Source organism: Thalassophryne amazonica, chromosome 14 (assembly GCF_902500255.1).
Source record: "Thalassophryne amazonica chromosome 14, fThaAma1.1, whole genome shotgun sequence".
Taxonomy (NCBI): domain Eukaryota; kingdom Metazoa; phylum Chordata; class Actinopteri; order Batrachoidiformes; family Batrachoididae; genus Thalassophryne; species Thalassophryne amazonica.
The window spans coordinates 35,998,707-36,018,236 of NC_047116.1; the positions used below are offsets into that span (position 1 = coordinate 35,998,707).

At 40.6% G+C, this 19,530-nt stretch overlaps 1 protein-coding gene across 2 annotated transcripts in view; it reads right to left on the reverse strand.

The window, feature by feature from the left end:
* The window catches only part of LOC117524164 (protein FAM126B-like), a 126,919-nt gene that overhangs the window by 54,690 nt on the left and 52,699 nt on the right, over positions 1-19,530 (reverse strand). For both annotated transcript variants that reach the window (XM_034185914.1, XM_034185913.1), the window contains exons 2-4: positions 8,194-8,272; positions 4,129-4,230; positions 1,700-1,879 (exon numbers count right to left, since the gene is read on the reverse strand). In XM_034185914.1, coding sequence (XP_034041805.1) covers positions 1,700-1,879; positions 4,129-4,230; positions 8,194-8,244 — 333 coding nt within the window. In that variant the 5' untranslated portion in view covers positions 8,245-8,272. The remainder of the gene's footprint in view (positions 1-1,699; positions 1,880-4,128; positions 4,231-8,193; positions 8,273-19,530) is intronic.

The window sequence follows — 19,530 nt, forward strand, 5'->3', positions numbered from 1 at the left end:
GAACCATCCCTTAGTTATGCTGCTATAGACGTAGACTGCTGGGGGGTTCCCATGATGCACTGTTTCTTTCTCTTTTTGCTCTGTATGCACCACTCTGCATTTAATCATTAGTGATCGATCTCTGCTCCCCTCCACAGCATGTCTTTTTCCTGGTTCTCTCCCTCAGCCCCAACCAGTCCCAGCAGAAGACTGCCCCTCCCTGAGCCTGGTTCTGCTGGAGGTTTTTTCCTGTTAAAAGGGAGTTTTTCCTTCCCACTGTAGCCAAGTGCTTGCTCACAGGGGGTCGTTTTGACCGTTGGGGTTTTACATAATTATTGTATGGCCTTGCCTTACAATATAAAGCGCCTTGGGGCAACTGTTTGTTGTGATTTGGCGCTATATAAAAAAATTGATTGATTGATTGAATTGATTGATTGATGTGTGTTGTTGTTGCAAACAGTCTTTGTTGTTATGTCTTACTGTCACAGCTACTGTCACTATCACTGTTTAATGGTGCTGTTGTAGTCACCCGATTAATTTATGGGAAAACAAAAGGCAGAAGCACATCACTGTTGCAATATTAATAATTGTATATATTCTTTATGGTTTGAGACAACCATGCCTCATACTAGAGTGATGCAAGGGTTTTTCTTTTAAAGGTTCTGCATTGTCACTGAAGGCAGTGGTGTGTGCTAGTAAAAGAAACTCAGAGAAACAGCTTTCAGCCTGAGAGCTTAGCATATGTGTTATTTTATGCATCTGTATATTTTAGGATACACTGAGCCTCTGCGCCATTTCAATACCAAAAATTCTCTGATGTGTCAGCCAGAGAAGATGCAGATGTGCATCAGTGCTGAAGTAAAAACAGGCTTTTGTTTATTCATTTCATTGACAAGACAGCAGATAAAATGTCTGGAGTTGATTGGAGATCTGCTAAATGTCTGTAATGGAATTCCTACAGCGTTCACCTAATTTGTGTGTACTTAAACCTGTACTATAAACTTAATAAAGTTAATAAATAAAGTTAATAAAGTTTGCATTCAACTCTAATATGAGGTGACAGATAGTGAAAACAAAAATTCTGTAAACTGCACAGTGATTGCAGACTGAACTGTATTTTGTTACCTACACCTTGGAATGTGATAAACAAGACTGAGCCCTTTATTTATTCTCTCGGCACACGGTGTACTGTTGGTGGAGGCCTTGTCCTTCTCTTTAATGGATAGAAGCATATCTCTGAATATCTGATGAGCTGCTGAGAGCAAAGCTGGTTATTTGAGTCCAGTACTCAACAACCAGAGGTGATAGAGGTCCACTTGTAAGTATTACCTTTGTGCCGCTGTGTGCACATCCAGAGAGATAAGTTATTCATGAACCTATCTTTTTACTAATGACACTTTCCTACCACTACGGGTGTTTCTCTTTGATGCGTCTTGTGACTCTCCATTAACCAAAGAGTTCTCTGTTGGTTGTTTCATTTTTAACAGACACTTAGCCTCACTAATCTGGTAATTCCCAGAATACTTTCATTAAACTTACATCCATGACTAAAACAAGACTTTCTTGCAAATTTTACACTTACAAATATAATGGGCAGAACGGCACTAAAAGGTATCTTCTCGTGAAAGGGAAGAAAAATTCCGAGGCAAGATTTCCATCTATAGCAGGCAGATTCCCATATTGCCTTCTCCACCACCACATCCGGCGGGCCGACACTCACCAGGTTGTAGATGCCCAAGAGGAGGGCCTCGATGCAGCCATTGCTCTGCCGATCTCTGCTAGAAGTGGTGCGCAAATACACCCACACCAGCTCAGGCAGGAACTGCAGAGTGAAGCGTCGCAGGCGGTCTTCAGAGCTCCGGTACAGTTCAAACAGTTGGTGGCACACGGGCTCCAGCAGCTGGAACAGGAAGAGAAACATAAGGAAACAACTCGACACAGGTATCACACCCTGTCAGAATAAACAGTACAGTCAATCTAATGAGTTCAGACTTAAAAACTGTTCAGAAAATTGGTTAACACTTATACATCTTGATACATTCAGTATTTGAGTGATTGATGTCAATATTATAAGTCTGTTGGCTTTAAGTTGCTTAAAATCGCCATTTTATTGAAAGCTGCCATCTGTAATTCTAAACATGAACAATTTTTGGGAAAGGATCTGCCTGTTAATCAATAAATTTCCATTTCATGTGTGTGGCTAACCTGATTAAAATGCACAAAGGCTGTGAAAATGTGAAACACGTAAAACATACAGTATTACACAATGGTTCTTTGGAGTGAGCTTTCAGACAGAACATTTGACCTGAACAAACTGAACTGAAAATGAGCATGCATTAAGTGTACAGACTGCAGAACCGACGTCAGCGCTTAAGGGTGAGACTATATTTCTATTATTAAGTAGTTCTGCTCGTTGGTTATTTATGTGCATGATCAAATGTACCCACTGGTCCATTGCTCCAGGTCACTGAATGAAAAATTGATTCTTCAAGTTCTTGCATTAAGGCCTGAACTTTGCTGATGTCATTTCATTCTGTTGTTGAGCTCGTGTTAATCTACATATGACTAATAATTGGATTGAATTGCTGTAGGGCTGTTTTCATCTGATGTAGACAATCACGTATGGCATCAAATTGGTGCCAAAACCACATTTGCATAAAAATGCGTTTGGGAGTATTATATTATTTCATACACGTAAATATTAACTTACTATTTCAGTATTTAATTATTAATTTAAAACAAATTATCTCTGCGCATGCACAGAGGTAACTGCTCGAGTGAGGGAAAAGGTGCTGTGAGAGAGGACCAGCCCCCCCAACCCCCACCTTCTCCAAGGTGATTCCTGCTCGCTTGCTGAACACTTATGGCACAATGAGGGAAGGGTTTTGGCACTATGAGGGAAGGGTTTTGGCACTATGGGTGAGGGAACCAGGTCGGTACCGGCTCTGCTGTGATTGGTCGTTTCTGAAGAGCGAGGTTTAATTGACAGCCCTCTCTCTGAAAAGGGAGTTATGGCATGGAGTTATGGGGTAAAAACAACAACAAAAATGGTGACAAAGGTCAATTTCAGTTTGTACAGGGGTCAAAAATTAAAGATGCTCTAATTTTGGCAGAAAGTGATGCAAATTCAAAACGATTCCATTTATTAATCCTATTAGCTCATATGATAATGTGCATCACTGTTTACCAATATTGAAGGAACCTTAACTTCTGACCCCTGTACAAACTGAAACTGACCTTTGTTACCATTTTTTGCTGTTTTTACCCCATAACCCCTGAACATTCAGTCATATAGTGTCCAAACTATACCTTTTTGGAATCTTTATGATCAGACAAATAATGTGGTATAGTTTTCAATATTATTGGAGTATCTTTTAATTTGGGCCCCTACGTAATTCTTCAAATGACCCCTACCTGGCTGCCTAATGAAGATTCAAGTGGTCAATCTTTTTTTTCCAAAAGAGTACCATCTAAGGAGTATTTCTGCCAAATTTGGTGCTTGCGTCACCATTTAAAAGAATCCTCTCTAAATATTCTGTTATCTGCTGCACTACTGGGAGAAATTTGTTTACTGTGACCCTTGCTCAGGGGCACCTTAGTTTCATTTCTGTCTGGGTCTGGTTTTCTCTAACCTCCAGGCCACCACCTCCCCTGAACTAAACTCAGCTCTAGTGCATACCACATATTCATGTACCAATAATATTTCAAAATCCCACTTTCCCCAACTCCTTAATCTTAAAAGAAAGAATGAAATAAAGTAAAATATTTCTGATGCTGCAAACAGCTGGTTGTATGAGTAACAGAAATATTTCAAAAACATACACAGTTGTTTGTTGATTACACTTTTTTTTATTTAAGTGTATTTTACTGTGGTGGTAGAACAAATCAAGCAATCCAAGCAAATACGGTTCACTCAATTCCCATCATTCTTATATGCCAAGGTAGTAGTCACAGCAGCAGCCTCTCTGAGCAAATATCAGGGTTACATTAATGCAATATCATCTTCAGTGTAATTTGTTAGGGCATTAGATTTCAGTCTAAATTCACTCGGTTTATGCAAAACCCCTCCCCCACCCAAACCACACACTTCGGAAAAGCAATTTAGAATTATAACAAAAGAGCACGTGCGTGCATGTGCGTGTGTCTGACCTCATTGTTGGGGTCCTGAATGACTCTGTAGAGTGCTGGAACCAAGGACTTCTTTAGATGAAGGCTGCCCGCATAGCTGGGGATGTGGGTTTCTGGTAGAGACTGGAGCAATAGAAAAAGTTGTTGAACAATAATGCAAATATTTAACATTTATTTTTATATGATGTCTACATATGGTATTTATGGTTTTCCTGTCTGAAATTGTTTGGTGGTACAGTTAATATTTATGTTTAAAGTATAAATACAGCACAGAGCTAAAATTATTATACAATTAACTGATATCGGTTTTGTGGTGTCAGCTTTCAAACACACTTGTGTTCCATATGTTAATTATGTATCTTTGAGCTTTGGGTGATTTGGTGTGGCAAAATAATTTTGAAGACAACTAGGTCTGCTTTGGAAAATGTACGCACCCGTCAAAATTTGTAAAGGTTATTATATTCTCAATTTACAGATGAAAAGACTAACTGAAATAGTGTTTGGTTACACTGATAACACGCATGAAAAACATTTGTTTCTGCCCATCAGATAAGATACGGACAAGTCATTTCATGGGATTGGGTGGAGTTATTCCCATACAGACACACTCATCTGTACGAAGAAATGAGAAAATGATCAGTGGGGGTGAATGCCTTCAGTCTGTGATTGCTCTCACACTTCAGATTGAAAGTTTCTTTTCGGCTACCACTGCATGCACTTTTATACTAAACACCTACCTGCATCCGAATACTTAACATGTACTGAACGTTGGTGAGTACATACTAGCCAACTGTTACTGTAGTGCATACTATAAGTACACAAGCAAGTAATGGGGCAAAATTCAGACATACTGCACCACTGCCATCTTACCAGTCCATTGACCCAAACTTTATAACAAGAGACACAAGTATGCTGTGAACATTTCTATTTTCCAACGACAGGCTTTTTTAAATGGCTCCTGATGCACATTTATACAATGCCACATCCCCTTGGACACCACTACAGTTTTCATGTCTGTCCACCAGCTTCTTTAAATTTTCCCAGAAAGGTCTTTGGTTACCAGGCTCCAGCTACATCACAGGATAGCATAGTGTGGTCTATTTGTGCGTTGTGGAGGTAGAAGATCATCCGGGTACAGTTCAACTACTACAACCCCAATTCCAATGAAGTTGGGATGTTGTGTAAAATGCAAATAAAAACAGAATACAATGACTTGCAAATCCTCTTCAACCAAGATATTTAATGTTCAAACTGATAAACTTTGTTTTTGTGCAAATATTTGCTCATTTTGAAATGGATGCCTGCAACACGTTTCAAAAAAGCTGGGACAGTGGTATGTTTACTAGTGTGTTACATCACCTTTCCTTCTAACAACACTAAATAAGTGTTTGGGAACTGAGGACATTCATGACTGGGTATAAAAGGAGCATCCCCAAAAGTCTCAGCCGTTCACAAGCAAAGACAGGGGGAGGATCACCACTTTATGCACAACTGCATGAAAAAAGTAGTCCAACAGTTTAAGAACAATGTTTCTCAATGTTCAATTGCAAGGAATTTAGGGATTCCATCATCTATAGTCCATAATATAATCAGAAAACTCAGAGAATCTGGAGAACTTTCTACATGTAAGCGGCAAGGCTGAAAACCAACACTGAATGTCTGTGACCTTCGTTCCCTCAGGCGGCACTGCATTAAACACCGACATCACTGTGTAAAGGATCTTACCGCGTGGGCTCAGGAACACTTCAGAAAACCCTTGTCAATTCACACAGTTCTTCGCTACATCTAAAAGTGCAAGTTAAAACGCTACCATGCAAAGCGAAAGCCATACATTTCATTTAATTTCCTTTATTTGTGCAAGGACAGCATTACAATTACATTATGCTCACTGAGCAGAGATGTTTGTACCAGATTATAGCTGCAACAGCTAATTTCCATCTGTAGTCCTTGAAGGTCAGGTACGTCAACAACATCCAGAAACACCACCGCCTTCTCTGAGCCCAAGCTCATTTGAAATGGACAGACACAAAGTGGAAAAGTGTGCTGTGGTCTGATGAGTCCATATTTCAAGTTGTTTTTGAAAATCATGGACATCGTGTCCTCTGGACAAAAGAGGAAAAAGACCATCCAGATTGTTACCAGTATGTTCAAAAGCCAGCATCTGTGATGGTATGGGAGTGTGTTAGTGCCCATGACATGGGAACTTACACATCTGTGATGGCACCATTAATGCTGAAAAGTATCCAGGTTTTGGAGCAACACATGCTGCCATCCAAGCAACATCTTTTTCAGGGACGTCCCTGCTTATTTCAGCAAGACAATGCCAAGCAACCCAGTCCAGTCGAAGATTCAAGCTTCTCACTCATATGGTCAGGACAGTATTTTTGAAAGGGTAAGTCATAATGTTTTATATATGTGCATGACGGTTCTCCATTTTCACCGTATCAGGAAATTTGTTCTATAGCATTATACATTCTTTATTCTACTGATTTATTATGACTGTCATATGGGTACTGTGTCTTAACAGTGGAGAGTTGGCTGTTTTCACTGCACATGCAGTTTCACTTTGTTGTTATACGGCCTGGCACACAGGCAGGCTGGGGAAACTTGACGTGCTGGCATGGGGAAGGTGGCCGACTGCTGATACAAACTGAGCCCAACAATGAAAACTATAAAGTATATCCTCGAAGGCACTGAAGCTAAGAATGATGATATCTGACAGGATCAAAATGCCCCAGAGTGAAATCATCTTTAGATGTTTAAGAATGTGTTTGTCTGCAGGTTGGCACGAGGTACAGATACGCTCTCAGTAACACTCACTGGGAGGACAGAACACAATGTGCTCAGACAGCACATGCACACGCATACTGAGTCACACTATTCTATTTCCCTCATTATTCATCATATTCTCTCCCAAATCTCCCTTCACACGTATGCACTGTCTCAATGATTCAGCTTTTCTTCCTTTCATTTTCTGCCAATTTGACACATCCATCCATCCATTTTCTTCCGCTTTATCCGGAGTCGGGTCGCGGGGGCAGCAGCTCAAGCAAAGCCGACCCAGACCTCCCGATCCACACACACCTCCCCCAGCTCCTCCGGGGGAACCCCAAGGCGTTCCCAAGCCAGCCGAGAGATGCAGTCCCTCCAGCGTGTCCTGGGTCTTCCCCGGGGCCTCCTCCCAATAGGACGTGCCCTGAACACCTCTCCAGCGAGGTGTCCAGGGGGCATCCGGAAAAGATGCCCGGAAAAGACACAGACAAATTTGCATTTCTAAAATCTATTCATAATCTGCAACTAAAAACAAAAGATACTGGGAGTGATCCTTCATAATGATGAGTGAAAGGAAGTGTCTCGCAAGTTATTTTGGAATCAATTTCTCCATGCTCACTGAAATGAAATAGAAGTATCTCAAAGTAAATACACTTGCCTTAATATGCTTTTTTTGTTTACAACATAAATTAAAAACCCCACACAACATAATATATACGGGTGAATAGTACGGAAGTGGAGAAACACAACAAAAAGCCATCATCCATAGGGCAAGGGCCGGAGACTGTCACAGAAAGGTCTGACAAGTATGAAAATGATTCAAGTCACATACTGTAGACTTTACACGTTACCAAGAGCATGCCATAGCAACAGGTGGCGATATAACCCTAACCATGGTGACCAATCAGAAGACTGGGGAGAGGGACGTAAAGTCAAGTTTTCCTTGTTTACAAATACACATGAAAAGCAAGACAGAGAACAGCTTCACCCTGTAAAGGTAGACAAAATGCATAGAAAGAGATATGTTTTACAAAATACCCGTGTATGTTGACAGGGCCTGAGGCAGCACTCTGTCTCAACAGCAATAAAACCCCAAATGAGAGATTATCTTTTGTGCTGTTTCATCAGTCCATTAACGTTCCAGAGTCTTTTCGAATCAATACCAAGGAGCACTGAAGCCATTCTAGTGGCAAATGTATCAGTTTTGCATTAATTTGCCCCCTGCCGGTGTGCATGGAAAAAATACCTCCAACATGACGTTCAAGGATGCATTTTGTTAGCATGAGTCATGGCTGATAAAAGGCATGCCTTTACCTTGAATTCTGAGAGCCATTCTTCGACTACACCACGCTCTGAGCCCAGCATCTTCCTCAGAGACCCCCCTCTTGGTTGCCTGGTGGACGGAGATAAACAGACTACGTTAGAAGATGGAGATATTGGGGGAAAACGGACATTAATTGTGAGGTAGGTAACAGAGCAAGAGAGAGAGCAAAAGAGAAAGAGTGACACAAAATAAAGGAGCAACGGACATAAACCACCATAAACCCAAAACAGGAGATTGAACTGCTATGCCACTTTATCTATGTACAACATAACACATTTTACAGGATAGTATTTTTTATACATGGAAAACAATTTTTACGATTATTTCAATCTCACATCTCCTGTTTACACATTTATTTACTGTAGAATATTATTCACTGTATGTACATCTTCTTAAATTTTGTTCTATGTAACACTAACTTTGACAATGTAAATGTATGTTTGCCATGTCAATAAAGCTCCACTGAAATTGAAAACTGAAAGAGCACTGAACACCATCTTTCCTTTCAACTGAATGTTAAAGAACCATAGAAGTGCTGCTGTACATATAAAATAAAACTATTACTAACTAGAAGCACTCGGAGAGCGCAAACCTCCACCAAGGCCATAGGGTCACTGACGTCACATGGAATACCCTTTGGTAAAGAGACTTATTCTACGTCGTTTCATGCATCTACCGTCATGTTTCAGATTCAGTGGTTAAATCCTTACATCTTCAGCAAATGTATTTATGAAGAGAAACTGCATGAACTACACAAGTTTTTTTATTTGTTTAGTTTCACAATACACCTTACGGTGTATTGTGAAACTAAATGAACTATGAACTAAATAGTTTTTTTATTTTCTAATAAGTTTATTAAATGAGGAGAAACAAATGCTAAATTATTGTTGTGTTGTAACTTAATTTTTGTTCAGCCTTTGTGACCCGTCTTCATGAAGTTAGATGCACAAATGTTGAAATTGGCCCTATCCTGCAATGATAAAGAATCCTTAAAAAAATTACTGGATCCGGATCGTGTTCTGGATCATTAACAAAATTTAATGACTTCTAAGTTAGGCCAAGATACACCCCTGGTAAAAACTTCATTGAAATCCGTCGAGTAATCCTGTTAACAAACAAACAGACGTGACCGAAAACATAACCTCCTTGGTGGAGGTAACTAGTGCTGGGAAATGAAGCATTTAGCATATTACCATAATAAATGTGCTGAAAATGATGAACTGAGGAATTTGATAGATCCATATTTGGGTCAAACCTTTGCACAGCATGCAACACCAACAATATGCACAAATTCAATAAGCAGTGACCAAAGTCAACATGTGTGATGCAAATTGTACGAACAGAAACTATACTTAAGAGGCCACATCAAATGGCTCACATGACAAATATGTGCAAGTGAGTAAAGGAAACAACACCTTTAAACAAACACCAGTGTCTGTCCTCTAACTGCTCTCACACATACTAGCACAAATGAACCGGATTCAAGACAAAAACCAATCTTTCCAGATATTTCTATGGTCAATCCATATCAGGAACTAGATTGCACCTGCAAATATGATTACATCAGGACAAAAATACTGTATTCCATGACAGTAAGGATTAGCTAACCACCCAAATCACACTAAAATCACATTATTAATGTATATTCCCCAAAAGTTCAATGATACCTGAACAATGCTTTCTAATTTATTGGATGAGACAAAGATTTTGTAATATAAATATGTAAGAAGTACTTTTTGAAAATATATTTGCTGTGATTTAAAAAAACCCAAAATGTAGAACAGAAACAAACGGAAAGCCCCGTTCACACAGCAGTGGAAGTGGAGTCATGTCGTCTTATTGCTCATACTCTTTTTTCGCTTCCTCTGCGACAGCAGGTACATCGCTGACTCACACCATCCAGGAGATGCAGAGGAAGCGTGATTCTATTTCTGACGGAGAATCAAAGCATGTGTGATAGAAAAGTTTGTATTTTGAACGATGCGTCTGAAACAATCAGAGACAGTGAGGAAAAACAAGGCCCCATCTCCATGAGTGAGTTGGGTTAAATCTTTTGAAAACAACCACTTAAGTAATGGAAGGACAAGCGCTCGTGTTCGGCCTGAGTGTGTCGAGCACACAAACTGCTGCACTTACCAGTGAAAAAATTATGATAATTTCAGGTTTTTAAAGAAAGGGTGAATTTCCATGACATCTCCGGGCTTGGGGATCTTCCATGTGTAAAGTGAACACATAATACTTGCATTTTTCTTGAAGTGAACATATCATGCTTTTTTGTCATTTAAATGTATTGATTTTAGGATTTAAGAAAATAAAGATAAACAAAAGTAACCAAAAAGGTAACTAAAAAAACCAAAACAGTTGGCTGGTGCACCCCCATGCCCATCCCTATTTACAAGTGGATATAAGAGGTACAAACATATTGAGTAAGACTAAACAATTTCCTGCAATCAGCTGGTTAGAGGTAAATCCAGACATTCAAGTTCTAGCCTCATTTTCTGATGATCTTTGTATTCTTGATGGAATATGATGTATTTTTAAGTAGTTCTAAAAGTTATCCCAGTCAGTGTCTTCATCCTCTCTATTATTGTTTTAAGTCTCGTCTGAAGACCCACTTTTATTCTCTGGCTTTTAGCTCTGCATGAGTTGTATGGTCCTCTGTTGTCTTTGGCCTAGTGTTTTATTTATTTATTGTTTTATTGTTTTTATGTTTATTTATTTATTAGTATCTGAGTGGGTTTACTGTTTTGTATAGTTGTATAATCATTTTTATGTGCAGCACTTTGGAAACTGTTCTGTTGTTTAAATGTGCTATATAAATAAAGTGGATTGGATTGGATTGGATATTAGGTTTCAGTTTGTAGAGCATAGATTCATAGGAGGCCGGTTCTGCCATCGCACCATCCCAATTTTTCAGTTCTGGGTGCACTGTGGTTTTCCAATGTCTCAGGATTATTCTGGATGCTGTCAACAGCCCAGTCATATAAATAGTAAATACTCACTTAGGAAGTGTGGGCATTTGGTACCGTTCTTCTAATAAGCACAGTTCTGGGCTAAAAGGCACCTGTGAGCCAGACTAGTCACTCAACTCCTTTATAACTTTGGCCGAAAATGACATTATTGAAGAACATTCCCATCGACAATGCAAATATGTTCCTGCCTCACTGTTACATTTCCAACAACAATCATCAGACATAAGTTTCATACTGTGTAATCTCAGTAGGATATGATAGTATCTGTGTAAAAGTTTATACTATATGCATTTGCTTCTGGCTTTCTTCACATATTTCCCATTGTCTGACAAAATATCTGACCATCTTTTGTTGGAGAACACTATTTTCAGGTCTGTCTGCCATACAAGTATAACATTACTGAGTCACCACTTCGGCTATCGTTCATGACCCTGTAAAACTGTGAAGCTGTGTGGCGTTCCCGTGGCATGTTAATGTATTCCAAAATTATATTTTCACCACCCTCTTAAATTCGGAGGTCACACAATGCCTCATTTGTAAGTATTTCCAAAAGTTGCCTTTCCCTTCCAGTTTGAATTTTTGAACAAGATCGGCATAAGATATAAATTGCCCATTAATATATATGTCTTCAATAGTATGTATGCCACAAGAATGCCAATGCCTCCAGAACACTGGTGTTTTGCCAATGCAAATAGCTGGGTTATTCCAAAGAGATGAATACTTTTGCACTCCGTGTTGAAATTTAAACATTTTACGTACACTCATCCACACTTGGCTCAAATGTGCAAGTACTGGGTTAGTAGTGTCAGATTTCCGGCACAATTTATGTTTAGGATCAAATGGTAAACAAATTTCTTCTTAAATAGCTACCCATTCTTCTCCATGCTTGATCTTTTCCCAGTGTTTAACTAATTTGGCCATTTCAAATGACAGGCAGTACAAATTCACATCGGGCAATCCTAGATTACTTTTTTCTTTAGGCGCATACAATTTTTTCAGTTTTATTCTTGCTCTTTTCCCTTCCCATAAAAATTATTTGATCACCTTTTCATACTGTTTAAAGATGGTAGACGGTATTGCAAGTGGTAACATCATAATTAAATAATGGAACTGTGGAGCTATAACCATTTTTTATAACACTGACTGATGTCACTGTGGGGTGACCACTTCTGCAGACACTGCAGAAGTGTATAGAAATTCATAACGGAAGTGACCAGGTTATTTCCTTGTTTAATCGCTGGGATAGTATTAAAATATTCTTGCTTTTTAACTTGTCTTGTTAATACTTTTCCAGTCTTTTCCCCTCCCTCATGGAAAGTGATTTTTAAATGAAACAGAGAGTATGCCAGTTTTCTATTATAAATTTCTTTCATTTGGAATTTTAGCCCACAAATGTCTCGATATAGTGGCTCGGCATATTTTTCTGACAGCTCATTTTCTTTTAAATTAATTTCTGGTTCCAATGCTTGGAATCAGCGCCACCTACTTGCATTTCATAATGAGGTTGCCAAATAAGCTCCGAAATGACGCCATTAAAGGCAAACGAGGCATTCTAAACCCAGCATAGTAACATAGCTGTTTCAGAGAGCCTTTTAGGAAGGTTCTGAGCCATTACAGACCCAACCAATTTTTTTTGGGCTACATATCACATCACAGAACAAGGATTAATGCCCCATTCAACCTCTCTCTATCACCTTTAAGGGGACTGCAAACAAGTGTAAATTGAAGCTGTTCGGGTGTTTTGATGACTGATTTTTTATTTTTTTTTTGCTTCCTTTGCCGGCAAATAAAAACTGTTGCTTTGGGACTTTGATTTTTCTCTGACTTTCCTGAACACTTTTAAGAAGATATTTTTGAACAACTAAGCACAGCTAAAACACTCAGACTCTCCTCAGGTTATCAAGGACTCTGTCCTGTGTCTCTAGAAAAGTATGTGCTCCCCACGTGCCCTTCTACTTTACCTATGTCCCTCATCTTAATCTGTGACAGCATGGGAACCTCTGCCCTTTGGGAAAACATGTTAGTCATAAGCTTGCAATGGTTTTGACTTGATAGGATTAGAGATTAGTACCAACTCAATTTGTTATTTCAATGTGGGAAGATCCAACTTAAATGTTTAAGACTAAAGCTTTACATGGATTAAACAGCTAAATGTGACATATTCCAAAACAGCTAACACACTAGTGATTTCACAAATTCTTTCAACTACATGGGCGACAATGAAGGCCCTACCTTTAAATTTAGCTGGGTGGCATTTACATGCTTTACCTTCCACATAGACTAAAACATGCAGCGTACATTAAAAGGCAACTGTGAAGTGTGTGTTGTGTGTGTTAACCAGGATCAAACGTGCACTTCACCTGATGTACACTGGCATTGGTTCCAGCATACTGCGGCCCTTATCATAAGTGGGTACCTGTCATCTATAATAACCACTTGTTTCAACATGGTCCTGGTCGTATGACCAACTAATTAAAAAAAAAAAGGGGAGCAATTTCAGTGGTGCCTAATTGTCAAAAGTTTATGAACACATCTAATATAGAAATTCAAGGTGTGTGGAGCCGATATTTTAGATTTTATCAGTCTGATATTGGCCAAAAATTCTAGATTGTATATAGGAAAGTCTTCTACTGCACATCTGAGGCATGTTGTGGGCTATGTAGGGTTTTCTTTAGGAGATCAGATTAGAACTTTCAAGAGTGTGAACTGATGTTTCGCATGATGGCTCGGTTAGCAAAGTATAACCAGACATGAAGAAGCTAACCCTAGTCGAAAATCAAAATCACACACTTGGGTTATTTCAGATCTGGTGATAACTATGCACTACAAATGCTCACGTGAGGAAGAAGGTGGAAAAAGCATCATCATACTATTACTACTACTATTAAAAAAAAAAGAAGAAAAAATACACCAACTTAACAGTGAGCTCAGATCTTGGTACAAACACAACAAGTACAGAAAGTCAGGTAAACAATCGAAGATGAAGCCAAACTATTTACCATCTTCTGCAGACACTAAAATGTGCTCTCTCAGCACGTGACGTGTGACAGACGGGTGTCGTAAACAAACTCACTGCGGCTTCATTTAAGCCTGTGAACTCATCTGACATGTGGAAGTTAATCAAATCGGCAACTCTGACTGACTGCATGATTTACAGTTACTCAGTAAGGTACATACTGCATATTCTAAAAAGGATTCCAAAAACTACACTGAACAAAAATATAAACACCTTTGTTTTTGCTCCCATTTTTCATGAGCGGAACTCAAAGATCTAACACATTTTCTATATACACAAAAGACATATTTCTCTGAAATACTGTTCACAAATCTGTGTGTTGGAGCTGAATTCAATCCAAAACTGCACGACTCAAAAGTGTGCAAAGCCTGGAAATATTCCAAAAATAAGCCAAGAGCAAGATAGAGGACTTGCTCTGTGGTTGGAGGAATCAAAGTGATCATGTTTTTTTCTGCTCAGTGCAGATGACAGTCTGGATCATTTTAATCTTTTTGTGTGAGCACCCTCCTTAAATCCGAGCGTGTCAGTGGAAAGGATCCCTTCAGCACGCATGTTCAGCCTTTCATAAAAGGCTGACTCATTCATTTCCTTTGCCTCGTCAAACTGTCAAAGACTCAGTGATGCAAAATTCTGCATTGGTGAGGCAGGATTAACGGTTACCATAGTAACTGCAGTCAAATGACAAAGACAAACAGTGTGGCATGAAAAAGTTTGAGAACCGGAGCTTTTACCATATTTATTTTTTGTGACATCAAATCTTCCCCCAAAAAAAAAAAAAAAAAAAAAAAAAAAAGGGGGGGGGGGAAATCAAGCTTCTTTATATTAAAATTTCTCAAATTATGACCTTTAAACACTCAGTGAAAACAAATCTCGACAAACCAAAACGATGGAGTGCATAATTATGGGTACCTTGTGGCTGTGATTGGACAGACATTGTGCAGCTTTTGTCTGCAGCAACAGCAGCCTAGACGCTTTGGATGTGATCAGCAATTATCGCATATAACAACTTAAAGGAAAGAAAACATAATGGAAGAGGTAAATTATTTCTACAGTGTAAGCGATATCATTCAGAGAGAACTTAAAATAAGAAAACATAATCCTGGGATGAATGCAGTCTTAATTAATAAAAGGGTCATATTGTGCAAAACCAGTTTCTATCTACCCTGTACATTTTCATGTGACTGAGGTTTAACAAACATCTCCACACTCCCACCCACATTTCTCACAGTTTTCACAGACATTCTGCTGAGTAGTAAAAGACACCTCCTCCCACAGTATGGCCCAAGATGATCACTTGATTACAAAATCATAGGCGACATGCCACATGCACAGTATGCTTGTTTACACTTTTATTTCAGTTTTGCTCACTATTTCCCATAGAATACACAAAATAAACAAAATACAATAATTAAATTATAATCAATACTGAAAAAGAAAGCAATTAAATGATGACGATGATGATAATAAAAATAAATAAATAAATCAAACATATATTGACCGAAAAGGTGTAGGCTGATAAGAATACTGTGCCTACACAGCATATTCTTCTTGAACAATTTCATTACTTCCAATGCTGGCCAATGTTTTTAATATCAAACTTCATTATGTTCAGCCACTTTATGTTGAGAGATATTTTGAGGAATAGCGGTACAATGTCATCAATGCTAAAGTTTCCCCATCGTTGCATAGCAACTGTCAGCTGGCCATCTTATTGTCCTCACCTGCTAAAATTGTATCTTGAGGCCCTACATTCATACGATTTACTGCACCTGGCAAGAAAAATCAACACTATAGTACAACACAAGATGCCGATCAGAACCTGTACAATTTCTGTAAGTCTCAAACAAGCACAGTGTCACATCACTGAGCAGTCCATTTGATGTCATGCATTTCAAACAGCCTTGTGTAATCTGAAGGGCTCTTATATTATTCATTCATCACAAAGATTCATGGAAATTACCATGCAGGACTACCATCTGACTAGAACAAAGTGTATAGCCTCTATCTAATGAAAGCCCTACAGGAGCCGTTTATTTTCCTTTGGAATATAAAACCAACTCACTCCATATGACTCCCCACTGCCTCTTGGTTAGTCAAACAAAACAGTGCGCAACAAGGGATAAATAATGCACCCAAAGCAAAAGTGTGCTTAAATATAGTATTAACGTGTTGATGAATTTATACTGGTATTATTATAGACTGTGATAATACCAGCCTTAACAATGACCATAATAATCCTCCCTGCTGGCTAGACTGTATGATTCGCCTTAAAGGTACTTGGGGGATGTATTACGCAATTCCTACTGCTCTTCATCAGTCTTAATCTGTGAATGTTCAAAAACAATACTGCTCTCCTTACTGCTGACTAAATTGGTCATGCAGTTAATGACATTAAGAAGTAAACTATCCTTCAAGGAACACTTTTCCTGTGCAGGGCCTGCACATTATGACATGGTGGAGCATTGAAGTGAAGAAAAGAATACCAAGACATCCTGCTTACAGTACTTCAAACCCAATACACAATGACATTGCTCAACAATAAAGAATGCGTTCATTTTTAAGCCTGAGCAGTCAACATGTTTGTTACAATGGCTCTCTGAATTATTAGTCTGGTGAATGCAGGTCCCCCTTTCCAAAATAACTAATGGATTATAAATGGATTAACTGTGCAGTCTATGGTGGAATGATACAAGAGCATTTCCATAACAAGAAACCAGATTAAATCTAGACTGGGAACTCCCATGTGCATTTTGGCAAAGTATAGATAAAATGTCACAACTTTTCTGTGCCACTGTTATGTGTCGGACGCAGCTCGGAGAACCGACCAGCGTTTGAAGGACCCAGTATGAAATAAGCAGAGCACGGTACAAAGGCTAACTGAATTTAATGCATAACAGTGATGTGATACAAAACAACAAAAGAGTGTGCGGTCTGGCGTGGTGGTGATACGGTGCGCTCCCAGCAGCGCTAACGGTCCGGAGCCAGAAGCCGTTCGGACCCAAGGACCCCGCCGACACCCCCCAGGTGGCCGCAACAAACCCGAGTCTGTGAAAGAAGGAACCATTATGTGAGTCCACACTCTACACACAGAGAGACCACTCAAAGGTGTACATAAACAGCAAACACTTCCTGGCTTAATTACTAATCAGCTTCCCAACCTGCAGGCATGGAACATCCAGTTCACAAAACTCCACTGCAGTGGAAGCCGATACATGACTAACGTACAGCTCAATATAATAAGGTGTGAGGGACACCACATTTACTGACTGTATAAATGTTAGTCACAAAATCTAACGTACCTCAGGAAGTGTGCTGACGAGCGTGAGACCTCACCCCCTCCTCTTTCACAGACCGTGCATCAAATCCTGGACGTTCTCTGCATCCACTGATGATGAGATGGCTCCCGAGACGACGATCTCACCCGTCTGGTCACAAGGTCGAGTCTCTGGCAAATACACACTGTATACTCCAGTCTTAAATGCCACCATGTTCCAATCCATATAGATGCACCACAGCTGTGAGTCCTGACGAGCCGCAGGTGATCAGGGTGAGGTCCAGATAACTTCAGCTACACAGCCACTCAGTCCCAAATGCAAGCCACCTGGAAGGAAAACCAAAAGACAGAAACAAAAAGGCAGCCAGGCCCCCCCAGCCATACAACAGTACCCCACCCTCACGGGAAGCCTCCCGGCGACCACACAAACCTGGCCCAGGAGAAACACCCCCCTCCAGGGACCATGGCTGGAAACCGCATCTGCATTCGTCTTCCAACAGAATGGTTGATGTCCTCTCCTCTGGCTGCATCCTTGCCTTTGTTTCAGTCAGTCACTTAGCACAGGTGTGGCCAGGAGTTCTTAAACCTGTGCGGTCAGCCTTTATCCAACCATGTTCGGTCTTTAGTCATAAAACAAAAAAGACAAACACAAACAACCAAACACCCCCCCTCCCCAGGGGACCGTCCCATCAAACCCCGGGAAGAGGAGAAAAGAAAAACCCCAAACTTAAGCTTACAAATAAAAGCGCTAAAACACCCCCCCCCCCCCCCAAACGACATGTAGGGACCAACACCCCCCAGAGGACTTCCCGCCAGCTCCAGGAGTAATAACCACAGCCGAGGTCCCTCTGGGATCCAACGTCACCCACGGGGACTCCCAGCGCCTCCCAGAGGACCACTCGTCAACCCCAGGAGACGCCTCCCCTCATGACCAACGGACCCAGCCCCGGCCGTCTATGGCTAGATGGACCCACAGCCCTTTCCCCCCCAGAGGACACCACAGTCAAACCCTGAGGGCGGAAACTGGGGGGAAAAACAGGAAGAGAGAAAAAAAAAACATACAAACAAAACAACCCCAACCCCACCCCCTTGGCGCAGTGGAAACTGGAAGCACGTCCAGTGTCACCAACCGTGACTATACCCCAGAAGCCAACCGGGAGGAGTGCAACAGCGGTTATGGCAAACGGCACAAAACGGCGCCACTCCTCCGACTTCTACACCAGCCACTAGCTGCGGGTATATCCCACTGCCCCAAACCTCAGCCACGCCGATGGCAGACGGCCAAAGGCGTGCTGAAGCCAGAGGTGGAACAGGGAATCAAAAACACCCCCCCCCCCCCCCCCAGGTGCAGAGGTTACCCGGGAAACGCCCAGTATAACCAAACTGCACCACTCCAGCAACACCGACACTACGGCTCACCCGGCTGGAGCCAGAGGAGAAGAGAGGGAAGAAAAAGAAAATACCCCAAACCCCCCCCCCCCCCCTCCCGGGTGCAGAGGCTACCTGGGAAATGCCCAGCACAACCAAACTGCACCCCTCCAGCAACGCCGACACTACGGCTCACCCGGCTGGAGTCAGAGGAGAAGAGAGGGCATAACAAAAACAAAAAAAAAAAAAGAAAAAAAACCCCAAGTACCACCCCATCACCCCCCAGGGGACCGTCCCATCAAACCCTGGGGAGGTGAAACAAAAAGAAATAAAAAGAAAGACTAACAGACCAACATACAGTTGTTTGGGTCCTTTTTTTTTTTTTTTTTTTTCTTCTTAGACAGGCTGCAGGGTCACAACCCCAGACACAAACAGTGGAAAAAAATAAAAATAAATCCCACACAAAAACCAACTCAAAAAACACCCACACGAAATGAACTAACACAAAACAAATCAGTGACGTATACCGTTAAGCTCAAACAAATCGAACACACCTGTTCTAACTTAAGAGCTTAACGGTAATGTGACTAAGTCACCAAAAGAGGGAGCCAAAGTGCTAAAAATGAAAAAACCCCCTTTGGTGACAGAAAACAAACGAGCTGCATCTTCGTGCGCAGCTGTGTGCAACACACAACCA